At 39.7% G+C, this 20,076-nt stretch overlaps 1 protein-coding gene across 4 annotated transcripts; it reads right to left on the minus strand.

Moving 5' to 3' along the window:
* Window positions 1–8,019: 8,019 nt before the first annotated feature.
* GCNT1 (glucosaminyl (N-acetyl) transferase 1) lies at window positions 8,020–17,340 on the minus strand. Of its 4 annotated transcripts, XM_032096837.1 has the most exons (4): window positions 16,818–16,901; window positions 13,651–13,861; window positions 10,066–10,198; window positions 8,020–9,676 (listed from the first exon to the last, which is right to left on the minus strand). In XM_032096837.1, exon 4 carries the CDS (start codon window positions 9,534–9,536, stop codon window positions 8,256–8,258), a length of 1,281 nt encoding a protein of 426 aa, XP_031952728.1. In that variant the 5' UTR covers window positions 9,537–9,676; window positions 10,066–10,198; window positions 13,651–13,861; window positions 16,818–16,901; the 3' UTR covers window positions 8,020–8,255. The 4 variants fall into 4 exon arrangements, with proteins under 4 accessions (XP_031952728.1, XP_031952730.1, XP_031952727.1 ...); XM_032096839.1 differs by lacking the exons at window positions 13,651–13,861; window positions 16,818–16,901 and adding an exon at window positions 17,135–17,340; XM_032096836.1 differs by lacking the exon at window positions 13,651–13,861 and having other exon boundaries at window positions 16,818–16,906.
* Window positions 17,341–20,076: the final 2,736 nt, after the last annotated feature.

The following is a 20,076-nucleotide window of genomic DNA, read 5'->3' on the forward strand; positions in this document are numbered from 1 at the left end:
TGGGGTCAGACATGGTTGCTCAGGGCTTTGTGTCACTGGGGTTTGAATTCCATGAAAGACAGAGATGGTACAGCCTTTCCAAGCAGCCTGTCCTAGTGTTCTAGCTGAAAACTCTCCTGTTTCTACTTGTGGCAACTATTGACAAAAAAGCCTAGCCCCTGGTAACCTCCCTGTAGGCAGAGCAGAACCTCAAAGCTGCCCTCCTCCAGTCCAGCTTGCTGCACTTCCTCACAGCCTCTGCTGAAGTCTTGCTCATGCACAACCAGGCTCTCGCCTCATCCACAAATGCAATCATTTTATCACAGATGATCATCCATCAGATTAGGCATCACTTAGCCAATCTCCATCTTCTGCCTTGTGTGCTGGTACTTGCCTAAGAGTTCTTGCTTCACATATGCTTTCCCCAGGGACTGAAAATGAGGCAATCAGCCTGTAGTTCCTCGGATTGTTCCATTTGCCCTTCCTTTAGGATGGGTACAGCATTTGTTTTACCTTGGCCATTCGAGGCCTTCCCCGGTCTCTTATGACCTTTCAGAGCTGAAGGAGAACAGCCTTTGGAGGATACTGAATAGCATCCTCAGCACCTTTGGTGCAGACAAACTGGGCTCACAGGCATGGGTATGTTGACGGCTCACTTGAAAGCCACCAAGTACCTCATAATCTGTCGCTAAATCACTGCCCTCCCTCGAGCAGCTGGTTCAAATATGCTGTTAACCTCCACTGGCTGTAAAGCAACTGGTGACTGAAGCACCTCGGACGGAGCTAGGTGAAGTGTTCTGATACTTTGATTGTCGTTCTCTTCTGCTGCAACTGTCACTTTCCAGTGTTTTCTGCTCTTAGTGTACTTCTAATTTTTTGAGAGACTGTTCCAGTCGGTATCATCCATCTTAGGATGGTGAAAGTAGCCTTGTGGAGGATTTTCCCACATTTAAAAGATTTCCATGTGTGACTATATTAATGCTAGAAAGATGCTCAGTTGATGGAAATAGGTTTGTGCTCTCATAGTTTCATGCAAATTAACTGAAGTACATGAATTACAGCTCAGCCTGCCAGATTTAGAATTTTCTGAGGATTCCTAAGGCTGCTAGTAAAAATTCAACCTTCAAGGGTCAAGAAGGGCAAAAGTACTCTATATTGACTGCAGATTTTGATGCATTAATAGGTAAAAGCAATGTGATTTCCCAAATAAATCCTAGCAGAATGTAGTTCGCAAAGTAAAAGGCAGACATGCAAAAGCAATTACTTTTAAGAGGGTTTGAGATGCTGAATTTACTAAAAAACTAAGCTAAAAAATAGCTACCATGGTGAGAAACAGTCACCCCTCACATGCAAGATCTAATCTATCTGAAAGTAGTTTCCCTGAAACTTCAGTTACACAAGCAGGCAGAAAAGTTTAAAAGCAGCAAAGAAAAATGCTTTGAGTAGTTGCTGTGAAAACAAAGTGAAGTTTCTCTTTGGCCCTTCTGATTTTGATCGTTTGAAGAGAACAAGAGCTCTCCAAAGGTCTGTTGCCCTAGGGAGCAGGGGCATTATCTCAGTGAAATATTTTGTTTGCTGTTTCCTGGCATGGCAGCTATTTAAATTAAAGTTAGTGGGGAGGAAGGAAGAAGAGAGGGACGGAAGAGCATGTGTGGTACTCGTATTTAGCCTTCTATTAGAAGTGCTTGAAGAAGATATAAATTAATTGTGTAGTCTGGATATTTTTTAATTGGTCTCTCATTGCTGTCTGATTGCTGTAAAGGATTTATATATCTCACAGGCCACAGCTGCTCTGTGCTACAGTGCCACAGCCACACCAGAAAGAATAAATGCTTTTGGACTCACTGTCCCAATAGAGGTTCACCTGAGTTTGCTCTGATGTAAAAGCAAATCCCCTCTCCTCTTGGGGGCTCCTGTAGCAACAGGAATTGAGTGTGCCAGGATGCAAGGCTTACAAGTGTGTCATATGCTAAGTCTTAAGAGCACCTCCTTGCTCTGCATGCCCACCAAAGACATGCCATGCAGGTAACATCACTGCTTGGTATGTTGTTAAAAATGGGTTTGCTATTTTTGCAGAACTTTAAAACGCATAAAGGGTGGCTTGGACTAACTCAAAATTAAGGTCAACAGCACTTCAACTCCTGCTGTAGATGAGGTATTACAAAATCATCCTAATAATCTAGTAGTTCAAAGAGATAATTAAGATTTAACTGCCTGGAGAAAGTAACATGCTTAATTACCAACAGTCTGTTGTTAAATGAGATTTGAGCCATACCTACAGACATGTGTAGTGCACTCTTCCAGTAGATTTTCCATACTAATGTGATTTCACATCAACACTGGGAAATCTCTACTTCCAGCATCACTAATGCAATTCACACTAGTTGGTAAATTACACTCTGAAGCCTTATGACCATTTCTGCTTCCCACCCCCATGTGTAGCAAAGGCAGGTTGTCTGAAAGGAAGAGAGAGAAAGGGTTTTGATTGTAGACAAACTAGCTTCATCAAAGATACTGAAGATTTTAGTAACTAAACATCTTCTGCTAAAAGATTCCTGAAATGTTACTTGTTTAGATGAGAGAACAAAGTGGGCTCATGTCCCTGAAAAATAAAAAAAACCAAAGATGGGCAAGATTAATATGTTTTCATGGTACAGAATAAAATACAATTAGTTGTATGTGACTAGATCTCCTCGGAGGCCTAGGTTCCCAAGTAGAGAGGAAATATTTAAAAAAAAATATAGCTAGATCTGTATCCGTTCAGAAAACATTCCAGCATCCTGTCTTGGAGTATGTGACATGGATTTTAAAAGATGGCATCTGCTCAAGGCCCATCCTGACGTGTTCTTCTTAGTGGAATTCTGTTCATCTTTTACACAACTTAGTGGTTTTTTTAGGAAACTTAGAAAACTTACGGGTTTTTGAAGAAAACAGTATCTTTTTAAATATACTGGTTTACTTCAAGGATTTGGTTGTGTTCTTACCTTTTTCTTGTCAAGCTCTATTATAGATGTAGAAGACAGACAAACTAAAACAAATACTGGCAGATCCTAGAAAAATGCAACCATGTTTAAGACCCCAACAGAAAAGCTCAGTTTGAGAGGCACAGTATTTAAATGAGGGCACTGAATATTTCCCTGTTTGAAGATACTGTGCATTAGGCAAAGCAAATATGGGAGACAATGGTGCAAACACAAACATCTGTATCAAGTTCTGTCTGATTGAGAAAAGGGAGGGGAAAGAAAAAAAGGAAGGGGGAAAAAAAGAGGAAGGCAAAGGAAGGGGGAACCAAGAAGAAAAAAAATCCAAACTTATCTGTATGCAAAGAGTAAGAAACTGACTCATTTCAGCTAAAACCCAGAAAAATTAGGATGCTTATTCCAGAAAGATATAGTAGTATCTTGAAATAACTTGACAGATCAGATTAGTTAGATTATTAAAACCTGAGTAAGTATATCTGTAAAAAGTTGGCTGGCTTGATTTCAAATAAAGAACATCACCTAAAGGTTATTGCTTTTTATGTCTACTAAGTCACCTGGAAGGCTGTTGTCTGTCAAAAGCAGATTACTGTTAATTTATCACACTGTAGTCTAGGGCATTAAAATGAACTAAAATGATCCCTTGAAAAGAAGATAATTTGAAAACTATGGAAACTGATCTAGATTATTGAAATGTTAAGCCAAGGATGAATAGTATTGCTAACTGGAATTGGGAAGCCATTTTACATACAAAATTTTCCTTATTTTAGTTGACTGAACAGGTACTCACTACAATATTAGCTCTTCTATTTATTCTGTGACTAAAAGAAAACCATCACTATAACTTTCAATAAAAGAAGATGTAAATTGAAAAAGTGAAGTATTGCGACAGAAGGAACATTAAATCATGTTTATTATTTTTAACAACTGCTGCAGCAATTGAGAGCTGGAGAAAGCCCTGAATCTGGAGGAAGGGATTAAATCCTCCTGATCAGCACAGTACACGTACATTGAAGCAGATGACCTCTTCTTTCATTTTTATCTTGTAGTGCATTCATGTTATGACCTAGGTCAATTTTTAATTGTCAGACCACTTGAAAATGCACCAAGTAATGGTGATCTGATTGGTGACCTTGATTATAACTGCAGTGTTCACCTTGTAGGTTTTCTGTCTTTTTTTCTTGTGGTCAATAGGAAGGAGCAAGAGCTGAACACATGCTCCTTGTCAAACCAAACCTCAGGCATGCAGGAGATGAAAGCACAAGTATTAGGTTTCTGGGATCAAATCAGCCTTTGATCCTAAAGGCTGGTGATCCTTACATCATCCTTATCCGTAGTGATACAGGATACTTTGTTACCACAGTTACCATCCGTAAACCAATTGAATTGTTGTTATTAATGCCACTCAAAATGCTTATGTGTTAAGGGGGGACTGAACTAGAGCAGTGTCTTCAATGCACTGAGCTCTTCTGGAAAGCTCTGCTATGGAAAATTAAATGATGTTAGGGGACTTTGAATAGCATACATGGTACTTCAGCAATGATTTCAGTGGCTACTCATTGCTTCCTAGCAATGGTGGTGAGCTGAACTGAGAGACTGAACCAGCTTTAAACCACAGAAAAAATAAAGAAAGAAAAGGAAAAAGGAGGGTTATTCAGTTGGCAGAATGCAAACCTGTTTCCTTCCTAGCTGCCCACAGGATGACAGGATCACGGTGTGAAGGCTGGTGTAAACAGGGTATGACTTGGGCAGCACCATAGCTGAACCCAGCATCACAGCTTTGATTTCTCCTGCTCTGTCCTCTATCCAAGTACAGTCCATCTTGGCACAGGTCTGTGTGTTGCCTTCTTCCCTGATTTGGAACCTGAAGGTGATCAGAGTAAATCAGCAGTAGAGCATCGCTGTATTCAGCATGTGTGGTTGAAAGGGTCATGTACTTTTTTTTAATTTTTTGTTATTCCTGGCAAGTGCCCAGCATCTTCAGCACAGCATTATGATTAGCTTGTTGTTGCATTATCAGTGAAGCCTTTTTCTTTCATGTTCACTTATGTTACTGTTAAGACTTCTACTCCAGTTTTCTAAATATCTAGTAGAAAAGTGAAACAAGTTATGAAAAAAACTGCTGACGTCAGTAAGGAATGTAATCTAGATCTTGTTTTATTGGGGCCACAAAGTTGCTTGATTCAAGAATGATTATTATTTTGGCTAAGTTTTTTAGCACATTCAGTGAAATAATAATGCTGCAAAATGTGGAATATGTCAAGATTATCTTGTCATCTTAAGGATGTTCTCTGATCCAACATCTCTGTACACTTTTAAGTTTAATCAGCAAGAAAGGAAACCTAACCAGAGGAACAGGCAGCAGCCAGCATCCTTTAGTCAAAGACATCAGGGAACTAACAAGCTTTAAGGATGTAGAAAATCAAGCTGTTGTTTTATGTCAGTAGAACAGATAGCAGATAGCAACCTTACTCAAGGACAACCTGGAACTATCAAGCTTTAAGAATGTAGTAAATCAAGATTTTGATTGCTAACTTGGCAGAATACTCAAGGTCCGTGTATTGGACCTTGAATGAACTATGTTCATTTTAATACTAAAAATCGTGCCTACAAGTAGAAAAAAAGACCCCTGGCCAGGTGAAGACTCTTCCCCTGAATGTGTGTAGAAGTTAGCTGGGATTATGTAACTTGTATGGAAATTACTAACCAAGCATAACAGAGGGGCTATACTTGGCAAGTTACTAACTCTGAACTTCTGTGTATAAATAATGGCAAGGAGGGTCTGGAGGAGTGTGCTTGATTTGTGTCACACTACTAAGCATCCAGGCTTGCACAGATGTGGAATAAACAATCAGTGTCTCTCTCAAGTGTGTGATTATTGGCTTGTTGCATGCTGGGTAATGAATCTGATTTTGCAGACAGCACTAATGTACATCAGATTGCTTTCTTTACTCATTATAGTGGTGAAAGTGTTTTTTCTTTATGTGTACTTGCAATACCATTAATTAATCCAATAATTTCCCTTGGCATGTTCAGTACTTGCTCAGGAAATACAGAGTTCTTTCCATGAAAACGTCTTCCTAGAACATTTAAATTCTGTATCTCTTCTCTAGTCAGTTTTAGAGAGGTGGGTATTTTTGTAGTTTACTTTTCCCAGAAGAAATTCTTCCTTCTCTTATGGAAAATGTATGCTTAACAGCAATGCTCTTTTACTTTTCCTTCTGTACAAGGAAGACACAGTGAGCCTGCACAGAATCTCTCTTGACTCCATCTGAATAGTAATACCTGAAGCAGCTGATCAAGCAGCATCTTCACTATCTATAGTAGCAGTATTACTAACAATAGAAATACAGACAGGCATTTACTGTATTACAAAAATGACTAAGTACAGAGCAGGCTGAGATATGCACGTAAAGATGCTCTAACTGTCAAGTAGATTTCAAGCAATTGAGTCAGCACTCCAGCCAGTGCACAGAACATTTTACTGTTTATCATTACTTTTTCAGTCTTTTTGAACTAGCAGTTCTGGTCTCATAGAAGCTAATCATGTACATTGTCTTTAGATGCAAATTCTTAAAATCTGCTTTCTTTCTGCTACAAATATAGCATGACTTCCTGGAAATTCCCAGGACTATATGCAGTGAAGTTAAACTTTGTTGTAGCTTGTGTAAAGGTGGTAGAGGACAACAGTCTGCAAGACCATTCTTGTAGAAAAGCCAAAAGGTGGGGAAAACGGGCTATTTCCCTCAACTGCCTTCACTAACAGGCTTTAATTACCTGTTAATATGAAAGTCTCTGAAAACTCCCTGAACAACTTTCAGGTGGTTTTGAAGGCAGGGGTTGGCAAAAATGGGATCAAATTTCAGATAAAACAGCTTGCCTTCCTAGCTGTTTGCATGATCAACAGTCAGCAGTTCTTTATGTTAATGTCTAAGTAGGAGAAACTTCAGGACAAACGACCTTTGCAAGAAACTCATGCTGCAATTACAGCAACAGTTCACAAATACAAAAATTTAGTCTGTTTTGCCATTTGCTAATGCTTGTCATGAATTCCACTGTCATCTCAGGAATGAGATATCTGACAGTAACTATGCATGACAAACCTGAATTGATAAATTGATGAGGAAATAATATCGTCCTTCACAGTGTTCTCTGCCAAACTAAGCAAGGGCCTAATGGGAATTAAAATCAAATGCACCAGTTAAAAACAAACACAGACACATGAATAAATGACCATATGGAGGTAATGTAGGTCTTATCTCAGCCACAGCTTCAGTCATGTTTGGAAAACTACAGTAAAATATCTTTGGCCTTCATCATTAGGAGTTATTTGTGGTATTTTCAGAGGGACTTTAATTGTACAGAGAGACAATATCATTTAAAAAAATAATTTTATTTTTTCCATACTTAGTGTTAAAATAATTTGGAATGCAAGTTGACCTTGACAGAAAGCAGAAACCAGCAGTTCCATCAGTAATATTTAGACACTACTGCAGCTAAGTTTTGAGAAACTTGAGTGATTTTGGATCCAAAACCTTGACTCCCAATACAGTAAGAAATGTAAAATTACAAGTCTAAATCTCATCAGGCACAAAACTGAAGTTTCCCTGAGAAAATGTAATTACAAACTAGTGTATAAACTTTGTATCACAACATCAAGGGGCTTTAAGAATATGAAAGCAAGATCTGAATTCCTTAATACTCTATGTTGAAGACAAGATTTTCAAGAGGATTAACAATTACATAGAACAGAACTGCAGCAAACAGATCTAAGTAAAATGGTAACAGCTGGCTTTGCATATCCCCTTCTTTTATAGCTTTTAGATAATTTCTAATGCTATATTCCTGAGATCTTTCAATACTCAGTATGAAGCCTGTGCAGTCCAGCTGCTTTTTACTCCACCCCTTCATCTTTCTCTTCCAGCTAGCATTACATTCATGGGAAAAAAATTAAGAATAACCATGAACATCATGCATTTTCTAAGCCTTAAAACAGTTTAGCCAAAGGAAGTCCATTAATTACACCTTCTAGATAATAAATATTCCAAATAGTTGGCTTTTGAAAAACTGCTGTCTTGATTTTGTACCTAAAGCTCCAAGTCTCAGTGTGCCACAAGGCGTACTCGAGACATGTCTTTTCTCCCCCTTGTCCATGGACAAGGGAGGGCATCAGCACCACCACACCAACACGGTGAGAGTCATTATAGCCATCATCAGCATCCCCACCATGGCTGTAACATGTTAAAGGACATCACAGTATAATATTTGTACCTATGTTTCCTAGCAGGAGCATACATTTCAGTTCTTTTGCAGATACAAAGCTTTGTGCCGCAAATACTCTTCCAAGCATTTCACTGCAAAAGGGTCAACATCAGTGTCAAACTTATTAGCAAATAAATGATGGTTTCGTAGCATCCAGTTCAAGTCTCCTACTCCAAAAACACAGACAGAGCGAATGTGAACTCCACTGCACGGTGGGTAGGGTGCACCTTTGGACACATCACCTTCAAAGTACTGCCACTTGACAAACCTGGCCAGTGCATTCATATCAGAAACGTCGTACTTGTCACTGGAAGAAAAAGCACCTGGGACTTCAGGGATTCTCTGAATTGTTGCCCACAGGTACTCATCTGGGCTGTAAGTATCTTTCGCCCACTCAATGAACTTAAGTATTTTGCTGTTTTCTAATACATATTCTACAAAGCTTCTGCTAACTACAAAATAGGCACTGCCAGAAAAAACTGGAGTATTGAGAGGTGGTAGTTGTTTGTCTATGCCTGTGTTCTTTATTTTACCATCAATAATCTCATGGTGTTTTTTCCACCTTACTTCTTTATAAACAGGCATTTTTTCTGTTTCCAAGCTATTTTCACCCTTAAGGGCTTTTAATTTCTCTACTATTTCCTGGTTGGTCTTTATAGGAAAGTCCATGCCACATAGGTTTATTAGGTATCTCCAGTTTGAACTTCTTCTGTAGAGATCTTTCATGCAGTTAATGTCTGCCTGCACTCTGCTCCATGAAGCATATACCACACTCTCTAACTGGCTGGAAATAAAGACATTATCAAAACATGAGACTATTCCCTTCACAGCAGCAAAAAAGGATTCTGGAGACTTTTTGTCTACATGAATGCAGTAAAAATTCTGTGGAGCATAGATTGATCTTAGAAGTCTATCAAGCATCTCAATTTTGTGATAAACCACTATTGAGTAAGCAATTGGAAATTCTGCTTCTTCATTGCTGAGAGGTTCCATAATGTATTTCCTAGTCTTGGTGAAGGAGGCACAGTCAGAAGTCATGTTAATATAATCATCTGTCGTTAGTCTGGGGCGTTTCTTAAATGACACTGATAATATCTCAAGCTGTACCTTTTGCATTTCTTCTATATCTCCCTCAATAATCTTGGTGCAGTTAACATTGCTAATAGGATCTTCTTTTGTTAGCTCCAGATGTCTCCGATTTAAGAAGTCTTCTTTCTGGTTAACTTTCAAAACTGAAATTATTACTAAAATAAGAGTTAGACCCAAGAAAAGCCTGAAACGCAAGTTGTGACAAAACCGTAATTTCCTCTTCAGCATTTCAAATACCAGGCAGCTTTGCAGGGCTAAAAAAAAAAACGTCCTCCTCTCTGTTCATATGAGCTTCAACAACTTCAGAAAAAAAGTCTCTGTTTTCTCAGGAATTTGGCAAGTTTTTCAGGGAAATGGAAGGAAAAATCCTAAAATAAAATGGAATATGACTGTCATTCACAGACTAAAAAGTTTCTTTAAAAAAATCAGTGATTAATAATTACATTGTTATTTAGAGACAGTAAAAAGCTGAACGGTTCAGCCAAAAATATTCTGTTGAAAATTAAAATTTAACAAATAAAATTTTTCTAGAAAAAGACTGGGAGAAGCAGACAGTTTTAATGAAACACTTTCCACAGTAGTAATGCTACAAACTGAAGTTCAATAAGAAAACTGAGCTGATTCAGCATCTAGAAAAAAACTGAAGTCAGATACACTACTGAGAAGCAAGTATTTCTTGTTAATTCATGCTTCAGAGTTTGACAAGAATGTTTAATACTCACTTCAGGGTTGACGTAGATTTATCACTAAAACTTACCACTCACTTCCTGAATGGTAGTCATGCTTTAGTTCTCACTGGCAAAGAAGTTCCTGCAGCCTTTCAAGATTTTTATGTGAGATAGTCTCTTCATCCTGCACATGAGCTTCTTAGAAATACCTCCAGGAAAGAGCTGATGAGAAGGGCGAGAAAAAAACGTTGTTATAGCAGGGCACCTCAGTTTTCAGAATTTTGAGAAAAGCTGTTACTGAATTGCTGAAACAGCTTTATAAGGTAAGAGGCAATCTCAAGCTGATTTGTATCAAGTCACACAAGTGCACAAATCTAAGTGCACAGCAGTGTTGTATTACCATCATTTAAACACACTTGTTTTTACAATTCAGCAATTGCTTTTATGTGGAGATATGCTGCAAGGCTGGATTGCAAAAAAGATTTCTAGCCAATTTTATTTTCTACTTTACTTCACAGGCACTAGATAGTCTTCGTTTGTTAGTTCTGCTACTCTCTAAGCACCTTTTTTCTGTTTCAGTACTCTGTGAACAGAATCACTGCAGTTATACAGTGGCTACAGCTGTACCTATTGAGAAAACTGCAGTCTAGAACTCTATTGCAGAACTGGGTGTCTTTTCTTTTTGGAAGTACTATCTCATGCAGGTAAATTGATCAAGAACAGATATCCTTAAATAACTTACATTGCTACTCAAGTGCCATTTCTAATCATGAATGCACTGCCTAATAATTCAGTGCAGGTTTGAATTTCAAACCAGCCCCTAATTGCAAAAGCCCACACAGTTTATGTGTCTTCCAAATGTGAATCTGTAAGTTTATGAAATATCAGATATTTGAGAGAGATAAGGCTCCTCACATTTTTACTACTTTCAAGAAAAAGAACAGTGCCTCAGAATAACTTTTTTAATAGCTCTAAGAATAACAGCTACTCAGAAAAACTGGTAAGAAACTCTGTTTAAGAAAAATAAGTGTGTACTGTGTCCACTCCTGGGTTTTGCCATAGGCTGTTCTGCTAAGAATTTCCTTTTCCCCCCCTATTTTCTTTAAGCTACCCCAGTACAATTTTAGGTTTTAATTCCTAAACTGTGGCTCTTAACCTGCTACTTGCAGATTTCAGAACGGGTGCATTTAAGAAACTGAGACATGGCATTACAGAGTTTTTTGTTAGTAATGCTGCCTGGGATGCACTATACATTGGGTCCACCACTTTGCCCTTGGCACTGCAGACTGACTGGGGGAATGTAGCACGTGGGGGGAAGGTGTGGATCACTGCACAAATGTCTAGCACAGGTATGAACATCAGCAATTTTTTAAGGAAGTACTGTAGTCAAATATTTTGTATTTCTATCCAACAGCAGGCAGAGACCACTAACTAGACACAAATTTGTGACTAACAGCATTATATAAATATCTTATTTACTCTAAAGTGTACTTTGTTTCCAGAATTACAATTGTAATTATTTTATCCTGCTTTTCTGATACATCTTAAGAAAGGTAAACATTTGTTCATAGTATGTTTTAGCTGTACAGTGAAGTCAAACTGGAAGAAAATTTAAATTTTAAAACTTAAGGGAAGTAGCCCAGTGAGCTAGCATGCAATTACAGCTGAAAGCACAGAGAGTTAAATTTTAAGAATGAGGTCTTACACTTTGAATTTAAAAAAAAAATTAAAAGGAAAATTCCAAAACTCTGGCTTTCGGTTTGCAATGTGACATTGAACACAGTAACATAATTTAGAACATGTTTTAACATGCTTTGTAACTTATCACACACTTCTGTGCTTGATGTCCTGCTTGTTTACACTAGTAGATCTAATCCACTAAAAATAATATTCATCATATATTAAATTAACAAAGGAAGGAGACTAGATATGTGATAGTGTCCATTGAGTATATATTTTCATAGGATGAAGCTTGTGATACTGGTTAACCTTCAATTACTGTATTCTGCCCACAAACTTAAAAATTAAGACATTTATAGAACTTAAATGTATTTAAATGTACTTCAAATGCAGTTATATTTGTGATACTTTAGCTCACAGATGTTGGAATTCTTTCTTTCGGCTGTTAGCACTATTATTTTATCCTATTCTTAGTTTTTATAGGAGCACTAGCATTGAAAAATAACACACACTCAAGAAGATTACCAACCCCTCACTGTTCCAATGGAGGGAGACAGTCTTAATTGAAAGTGACCATTGCAGTCTTCACCTTCTAAAATTTTCAAAGAATAAAGCTTGCTAAGAAGTCTTTCATCCTCCCATTTTAGAATAAAACTTCGCTGAATGCAGGATAAAGAATCCTTTTCAGAAAGGCCTTGTATACCCAGCTGGGTCCAATTCCTCTGTTGTTCAGAGCTCAGAATAATCAGACCTGGCATTTTCATTATACCAAAATGAGAGATCTGCAAACATTTACACATTAACATGGCTCTTATCTTTATGTGGAATTCTTTTCCCTGCAAATTTCTCTCACTGACATGCTGCTTCCTCAGACCGATTTTAACAGTAAATTACTATTTGCTTATACTGGCAATTTCAAAGTCCTAAAACTTGATCATATCCAGTTCACAAAACCTCATCTTTACAGGGTAAGATTTGTTACCTAATAATACACCTAATATACTAAATGAGCCTAGAACACTCATTAATACAGTTTCAGACTGCATTCAGTAAAGCTTTTAACATCAGTAAAGCTTTAGCTCTGCATAGTCTTAGTGTGCACATTAGAGAATTACCTTGTCAGAGGCAGCACTTTGCACTGGAGGGAGGTCTGCACAGCTACACAGAAAAAGCTTTTATTTGGCAGCCTACATCTTGCTCTCAACTGAAGTTCAGTTGCAGAAGTTACATATCTGACCCACTTCCTATTTTTTACTGCTTTCTCCTCAAATCAAAACCTCTATTTCTGAAGCAGTCGTTATTAAAAGGGGAAACTTACAGCAGTTGCTGGTAGTTGAGGGAGCTAGTACAAAGGCTGGGTTAGCTGCCCTCTTCCCTGCCAAAATTATTCTTTACTGCTGTACACAAAGGGTATGGTATGACTAAACAAAGCCAAGGTAATTTCAGCTTGATTTCTAGCAAACACAAAATCCCACGAGAAACCTACGTTTTCAACACAAAAACCTCCAAAAACCTCCAAATGAACAAACAAAAAGCCAGAAAAACCCCAAAACACCAAACACTTTTACAATAGTATACCACAGCTTGGAGGGAGACCAAAGCTGGTGTGGAGGTTCTGTGCAGACAGGCTGGACTGGATCTGCTGGTCCTACAAATGAGGATGCCTGTGAATGTGCAGAGCTGGCAGAACACCACTACCCCAATAGCTTGGACACCAGCCTCTGGCCACCGGCACAGCACAACCTCTGCGGGTTCACCGCGCCACTGCTCTGGCATCACGATGTGCTGCTGGTGGAAGGAGCAATGCTGCTCCCATCTCTGACACCCACACATTGGGCCAGGAGGAGTGCAACAACTTATCCAACCAGATGGCTTCCAGGGAGCTCTCCAGCCAGTGGGGCCACAAACATGCATTTGCTGGTAAGTCCTAACATTTTACAAAGGCATATCCAGAATGCTTCAAAGCACACACATCCTGTAGTTACTACAATTACCATGCTTCAATTCAGATTCAGTTATGCAGAACATCCATTCTGATGAGGAAGTGATTTTTAAAGCAGTAAGCAGCTTGCATAAACACAAACATGCATAAACACAGACTGTGTGAACTGCAGGGTCATCTGCAAAGATCTGCCAGACACAGTGAAGAATCATTTATTCAGCTTTCCGTGACACCAAGCAGCACAATCTTGAAAGTAGACATGCCTGTAAATAAATCAAAGAACTCATATTTGTTCTGATAGGTAGTCTTGAGTCCTAGTGAAAATGAGAAATGGTCATAAGCTGAGCAGCTGGCTTACCATAAGCCTTTAATGGGACCCTTAATTTTGAAACCATGCGTCAGGGTTTCATGAGGGCACAATTGCCTGCAATTGACAGCACTCTGTAGGAGTAGATGCTTTTCCTTTGGAGGTGCTTAAGAAAATAATAAAAAGGGAAAATACACTCCCTTTTTACAGAAAAAAACTCAACACATGTATAGTCTTTTGTTAACTTGGAAGACAGCTTTAAACAAAACTCCACAAGTGACTAGTACTCCTACATCCACCACTACATGGAAATTAAATACTGAGAGTAACTAAAAGTAGACAGCTGTTTTTTCAGAGCTAAATAAAAGAGATGAAAATAAATTCAAACATCCATGTTATTTGAAGATCTTCAATATTCAAATTCAGGTCTTCATATTCAAGTGCTAGGAATCTAAGACACTAAAGTATTTCTGTTTCAAAAATTGAGTAAAACACACTTGAACATACACTCTGTGTAGACTGTAAACTGAAAAGGCAGTAAGTTTTACTAGCCTTTCTAGTACTCTCTTATACTACTGTATCATGTAAATCTTCTGCAGAGTAGTTCAAAGCCTGATTATTACTTTCAATCCTGTCCATCCTTAGAGGCCCCACAGATAGAGCTAAGAGTAAGAAATTTCAACTAAGGAGAGTAAAGGTGTTATGGCAAAGTCATTCAGTGACCAGTTCTGACCTCAGGAAGCCTGCGACTCTTAGTATGGACAAAAATATATGTTTTACTTCAAGGTTACTAACACTGAAAGTACACACAAATCACAAAACAAAAAAATCATGAAATCTTTAAACTGTTAAATGTTGGCCAATTTAACATGCGGTAGAACTGCCCGGTGTTCATCAAGGTAATTTGTACACTTTGGCTACTTAAGGTAAAATGCACACCTATTTTTTTCGCATTATTCTAAAGTAGGACCTAAAATATTGCCAGGAACAGAGCTGTTGCTGCAGTCCTCACGCCCACATAAAAAATTTTGCTCATTGCTGCCTTGTGACAATGCTGTATTTCAGAATGGGACACACTGGCAGGAAAAGGTAATCTCTAACATCAGAAAGAAGGCAGAAGAAAGAGGCTGGCAAATTTTTGAGTACTTGGATCCCTCTTCAAGCACAACATATAAAATATTCTGTGATTTTCTTTAGCCCTATGGAGAACCCAGCATTTTAAAGCCATACCTACAGTTACAGTTCATCTGTGAGGTAAAGAATCATCAGTGATTCTTCCTGAGATATTCTATCAGAGTTTTCCAAGATGAGGTTTCTGTTTGCTTTATTAAGTTCCTCTAATAGCACCACAATTATCCCATGTACAATAATGCTGCACATTGCAAGAAGTGGTGTCTCTGGAGCTATGAAGTAAACCTAATAGTGAAAGTTACTCCAGTTGTAGTACTGGGCATGCTACATTTCTGTGGCACTACCTTTTTTCACCTTTCCTAAGACAGAATTCTTATGTTGCTAAAGTTAGGTGTTTTCCAGTTTCAGGAGCTTATGAACCAGAGTAAGTGGACAAGTTTTGAATTGTGTGGAAATCCAAAGGAAAACTGAGAGGGATTATTAAAAAACCAAAATAAAATCTTTTAATAAGACTAGCAGTGGGTTTTCCAACGTGGAAACAAAATTAGAGAGCAGGATTTTGGTCAGTAAACATAATATTTTCAGCAAATAGAATGTATATCTTTAGCTTGTGTGTTTGTCTGTGCATTTGCTTTATCTTAGAAAAAAAAAGGCAGACTTGGCAAAGGTATTAATCAGGTTTTTTTATCAACTTTTGGCTCTCCTGGCCTCAGGAAGTTAGTATTACTCCAGACAATTCAGATTTCATAGGAAAGGCATTATGCTGATATATACTATAGGCAGAGTAGCTAATCATTGAGGAGAGAAAATATAAGTAGTATTTTTTTTTTGTATACACCTACTTTCAAAAGCAATGTAAGTGAACTCCAAATTGAGCTACAAATACTGCACTATTTTTCACAAGGATTTTCAAGCTGAAGTTGATAGACAGAAAAGCTAGATTTGTCCCCTCTTCTCTCACTACCATTTCTGACTCTCATCCTTGCCAACTCTGTGGTCGAATACCTCATATTGCATTAAAAATGAAATTTAAAATAGCAGACTCCAAAATGGCAATTTCCTCCTGCTGCCACTCCTTCTCTTTCCCACAAAGAAGTCTACTTTTCTGAGTAACACTGAAAAAAGGCAAAGTGCCAGAGCATAACTGAGTCTCCTGTCAGGCTTCTTTCTCAGTCCTCTCACTCGACCTGGGCCACAGAAAACTATTTACAACCTTCTAAACAGCTTTTTTTTATTCTGACCAAAAAAAAAAAAGTTTCTTCAGGGTTTTCCCAGTTACAGTGAGTTTGGTGGGGGGGGGGGGGGGGGGGGGGGGAAGCGCCACATCCTACGACTGCAACACCTGAGGAGCATCAGCTATGTCCTGAACCCTGTTAGCGCTAACAGATTTTACACCAAACCAACACCCCCCCCCGGAGGGCAGCAGCCTGCCCCAGGTTCCCTGCATGCACTGCCGCGGAAAAAGGCAAACGGAGGGTGGGAAGACAGACACACAGAAAGTGGGGAAACAAAACAAACTAAGAAAAAGGGGGTGTAGAGGGGGGAAAGCAGGGGAAGAAGGGGAAAAGGGAAAGGAGAAGAAAAGGGGAAGAAAGAGGCTAAAGGACATAAGTGGAACTAAAGAGAAGAGGAGAAAGCGGGAAAAGAGGGGGAAAGAGGAGGGAAAGGAGGGGGAGAGAGGGAAAGGGGTAAGAAAAGAAAAAAAAGAGGTGAGGGAGGAAAGAAGGGGAAAAAAGAACAGATGGACAACAGATGTGTCTCCCTGCCCTCCAGTGCGGCACCTGTCCGGCGATACAGCGGCTCCTGGAGTAGCGCTGCGAGGCTCCGCAGGGTACAGCGCCCGGGAAGAGCGATGCCAGCCCGCGCTGCCGCCCGCTTCGGGACCACGGCGCTCCCGGTCCGCCCGCAGCGCCCAGGTGCGGAGCAGCCCGGGGCAGGCAGGGAGCCCGGCAACCTCCCCTGCGGGCGCGGCCCCGACCCGGACCCGGCTCCTGCCCTGGCCTGCGGAGGCCCCGCGCCCCTCCCGCCACCACCGGGGTCCGGCCGCCCTCAGGATCCCGCCCCTGCCTCCCCGCGCCTCGCCCGGCCCCGCCCTCACCCACACCGTGCTGTGCGTTGGCAGCCGTGGTAACTGCGCTTGTGTATCTTTTTTTCTCCCAGCAGTGCCGGTAACGTTGGAACCCACGTAGGCCAAACTTCTCTGCGGCTCACGGGATCAAAAGGCTTTCTCGTGGTTCCGAGCCCCGAAGGAGCACGCACCCGCCGGGGCCGGATGCGCTGAGCGGGCTCGGTGCGGCTGTAGCAGCCGCGCGCCCGGGAGCGGGGAGCCGGCGGGGCCGGTGCTCCTGCGGCGGCACCGCGCAGCCCGAGACTCGCCTCCTGCTGCAAGTGGGCTTCAGAGAACTCCGTGAGGGAAAATCGACAGACGGAAGGGAGGGTGGGGTGGAACGGGAGCAGTGGCTGGGAAGCGGTGCACGAAACTTCCAGCGGTGGAGTAAAACGTGTCTAGGCAGAGTGTGAAGAAGACTCAGATTTCTTATTCACTTTGTCCCTTCAAATAGCTCTCCGACGATAAACACAGTCCACGTGGTTTGGAGAGCTGTGAAACACGAAGGTGGAGCTTAGGGGCAAGCCCCTTGTTATTTTAGCAAAGTATTTCGACAGAAAACAGAAAATTAAATTTCAAGGAAATACAAAGAGCGTGTGCCTCATTAAAAAACTCGAGTGCTGCAGCCTGCAGCAGCTCGAACAGTGCTTGCAGAATTCCCAAAAAATCCCTGCACATCAGCATTATCTGACATGCAGCTTGATTTGGCAGCTGGAGGCACACTTAATGGACTCTCCCGGCCATTCCTCATCCCACTCATGAGCTTGTACTGAAGGGTCCCACATCTGCACTGATCAAGAACCTGGAAGCTAACAAGAAAATGAGATTAGCTTTCAAGGCTGTTACTGGAACACACGGCCAGGAGAAGGGGAAATTGCCTCCACACATCACCACATGGATTGGACAGCTTATTTTAGGAATGGATTGCAAGATCTCCAATTTTCATCATCATGTTGTCAAGAAAATGTTTAATGTGTATATATATATGTGCTGGGTAAAGAATTAGTGTGTAACTGCGTGCTAGCTTGGCAGTCCTCCCTTTTTTCCCTTTTCCTGACAGATGTGGGGGGAAAAGATGGTTTTCTAGTATGTCTGTTATTTATAGGGCTGAATTTCTTATTCACTTTTGATTGTTCACGGAGTACCATGCCAAAAAGGCCTTTCATATGTAAACCTAGCAGAGGCTGGTAAGAGAAGTTTCCAGTGGGAGACAGAAATCTGTGGGAGTGGGCAAGATTTCCTATTAGTTTTCCCCATGAAGAGTAATGTTTTATAATTATTAATGATTTATGATTACAGACAGTGACTGTATCTTGTTCGTCTTCCATGTAAATTAGAAAAATAAATCAGAACATAGATTTAAGTATTTGTTCTCTTGCTAAACCACCTGCAAAACATCACAGTATTGCAATCACAGTCCAAGTAGTAGAGCTGAACACTAGTATTCTTAAGAGAATGAATTGTGTAAGCTTTAGGGGCAGCTGTTTGCTCTCACTGTTTTCCATTCACCTTGCCCTAATTACTTACAAAACTACAGATGCAAAGATGTCTAATGCAAAGTCACCAACTAGAGTTGATATATATTGGTGCAGTAATAAAATACCCTCTAACAAGTACTTCCTGTGGAGAGAAAAAGAAGGCATTAAAGTCATTAATCCATGTAATTATTTCAGATAGAGGACTGAAATTAAGAAGTCTGTTATTCTCTAACTTTGGCACAAGTAAAAAGTGGAGTTCTCCGTAGGCTGACATGACTACAGAGGTTGTGATCCTTGGCTGACCATGCTGGCAGAGACTCAAAATTTTTTTTGTGCAGCTTTGTGACATTTCAAGGACTGTGTTCACTGACAGTTCTGTTCATGGATAGTTTTTGTTACCTGTTCCTGAAAAAATGGATTAAATGGGTTTGTGCCTGGTTTTTACTCTTGAACCTTGAGTCTGGAATATGAAGATCAGGGTCCACAAAGTTCCCTTTCTGCCATGTGACAGGCCAGTGACAGATGTGACTGTATGGCAGCAATAAAACAAAAGGAAAAAGTTATGTTGTTCACAACTTTGGAATTACTGACAGACAAATTAAAGCAATAGAAAAAAATGGAACTTAAAGGCAAAATTAAGACAAAAGTTAACAAAAAGCATTACAAATATGGGAAATTTAAAATACATAAATGATTTTGATGTGAATTTTGATTGGTTTGAATGAAATCAGTTTGTACATGAATATTTGATTGATGTGGTAAGACTAACAATCCAGTGAGAACAAGTACATGCAAACAACATTGAGAAAGTTTCAAGAATAGTTTTCTATGTGCATGGCTAAACTTACATAGTTATGGTGCAGGAGAATACAGCTTAAATGTATTTCCAATAAGAAGGACATCTATCTCACAGATATGCTTTCTCTAAGTTGATACTAGTATCTCATGTGTAATTTGACAGCTGCCTCCAAGCTTTTAGGCTTTTTCTTGGAAAACACAAAGTATACAAAATGTTTCTAAATACCTTAGGTTTTTTATGCTATGTCAAAAGTTTAAGTGGTAGAGAATTTTTTAAACCTCACGGTTACTGCTAATTCTTGTAACTTTACCATTTTTAAGGAAGTAAGTTTCCTTTTTCTGAAAAGTCAGATGGTAGTCTAGCATTTTGTAATAAGAGCTTCCCTGCTAACCTTTGTTAAAGATGACTTGTCTGAATTTTTCTGTCATGTAAGTGTAACCCAAATATCTGTTTCTTCTAATAGTTCAGACCTAACATTAGAAAGATGTGAGGTCCTAATATCTATCCTCAGAGAGAGGATCCTAACCTCAGTTTTGAATCCTGCTAGGGCTTGAAGGTTTCTTCATAAAGAGAGTGTGACCTTACTACATACTACATTAACCTTCTCTAAGGAAAGAGTTGCTCCAACCCAGAAATTTTTATTATCTTCTCCATAA

The sequence above is a fragment of the Corvus moneduloides genome, chromosome Z (genome assembly GCF_009650955.1).
Source record: "Corvus moneduloides isolate bCorMon1 chromosome Z, bCorMon1.pri, whole genome shotgun sequence".
Lineage (NCBI taxonomy): Eukaryota > Metazoa > Chordata > Aves > Passeriformes > Corvidae > Corvus > Corvus moneduloides.

What these genes read in the sequence shown, in the direction of transcription:
- GCNT1 (XM_032096839.1), bottom strand. Translation starts at nt 9,536, where the DNA reads ATGCTGAAGAGGAAATTACGGTTTTGTCACAACTTGCGTTTCAGGCTT.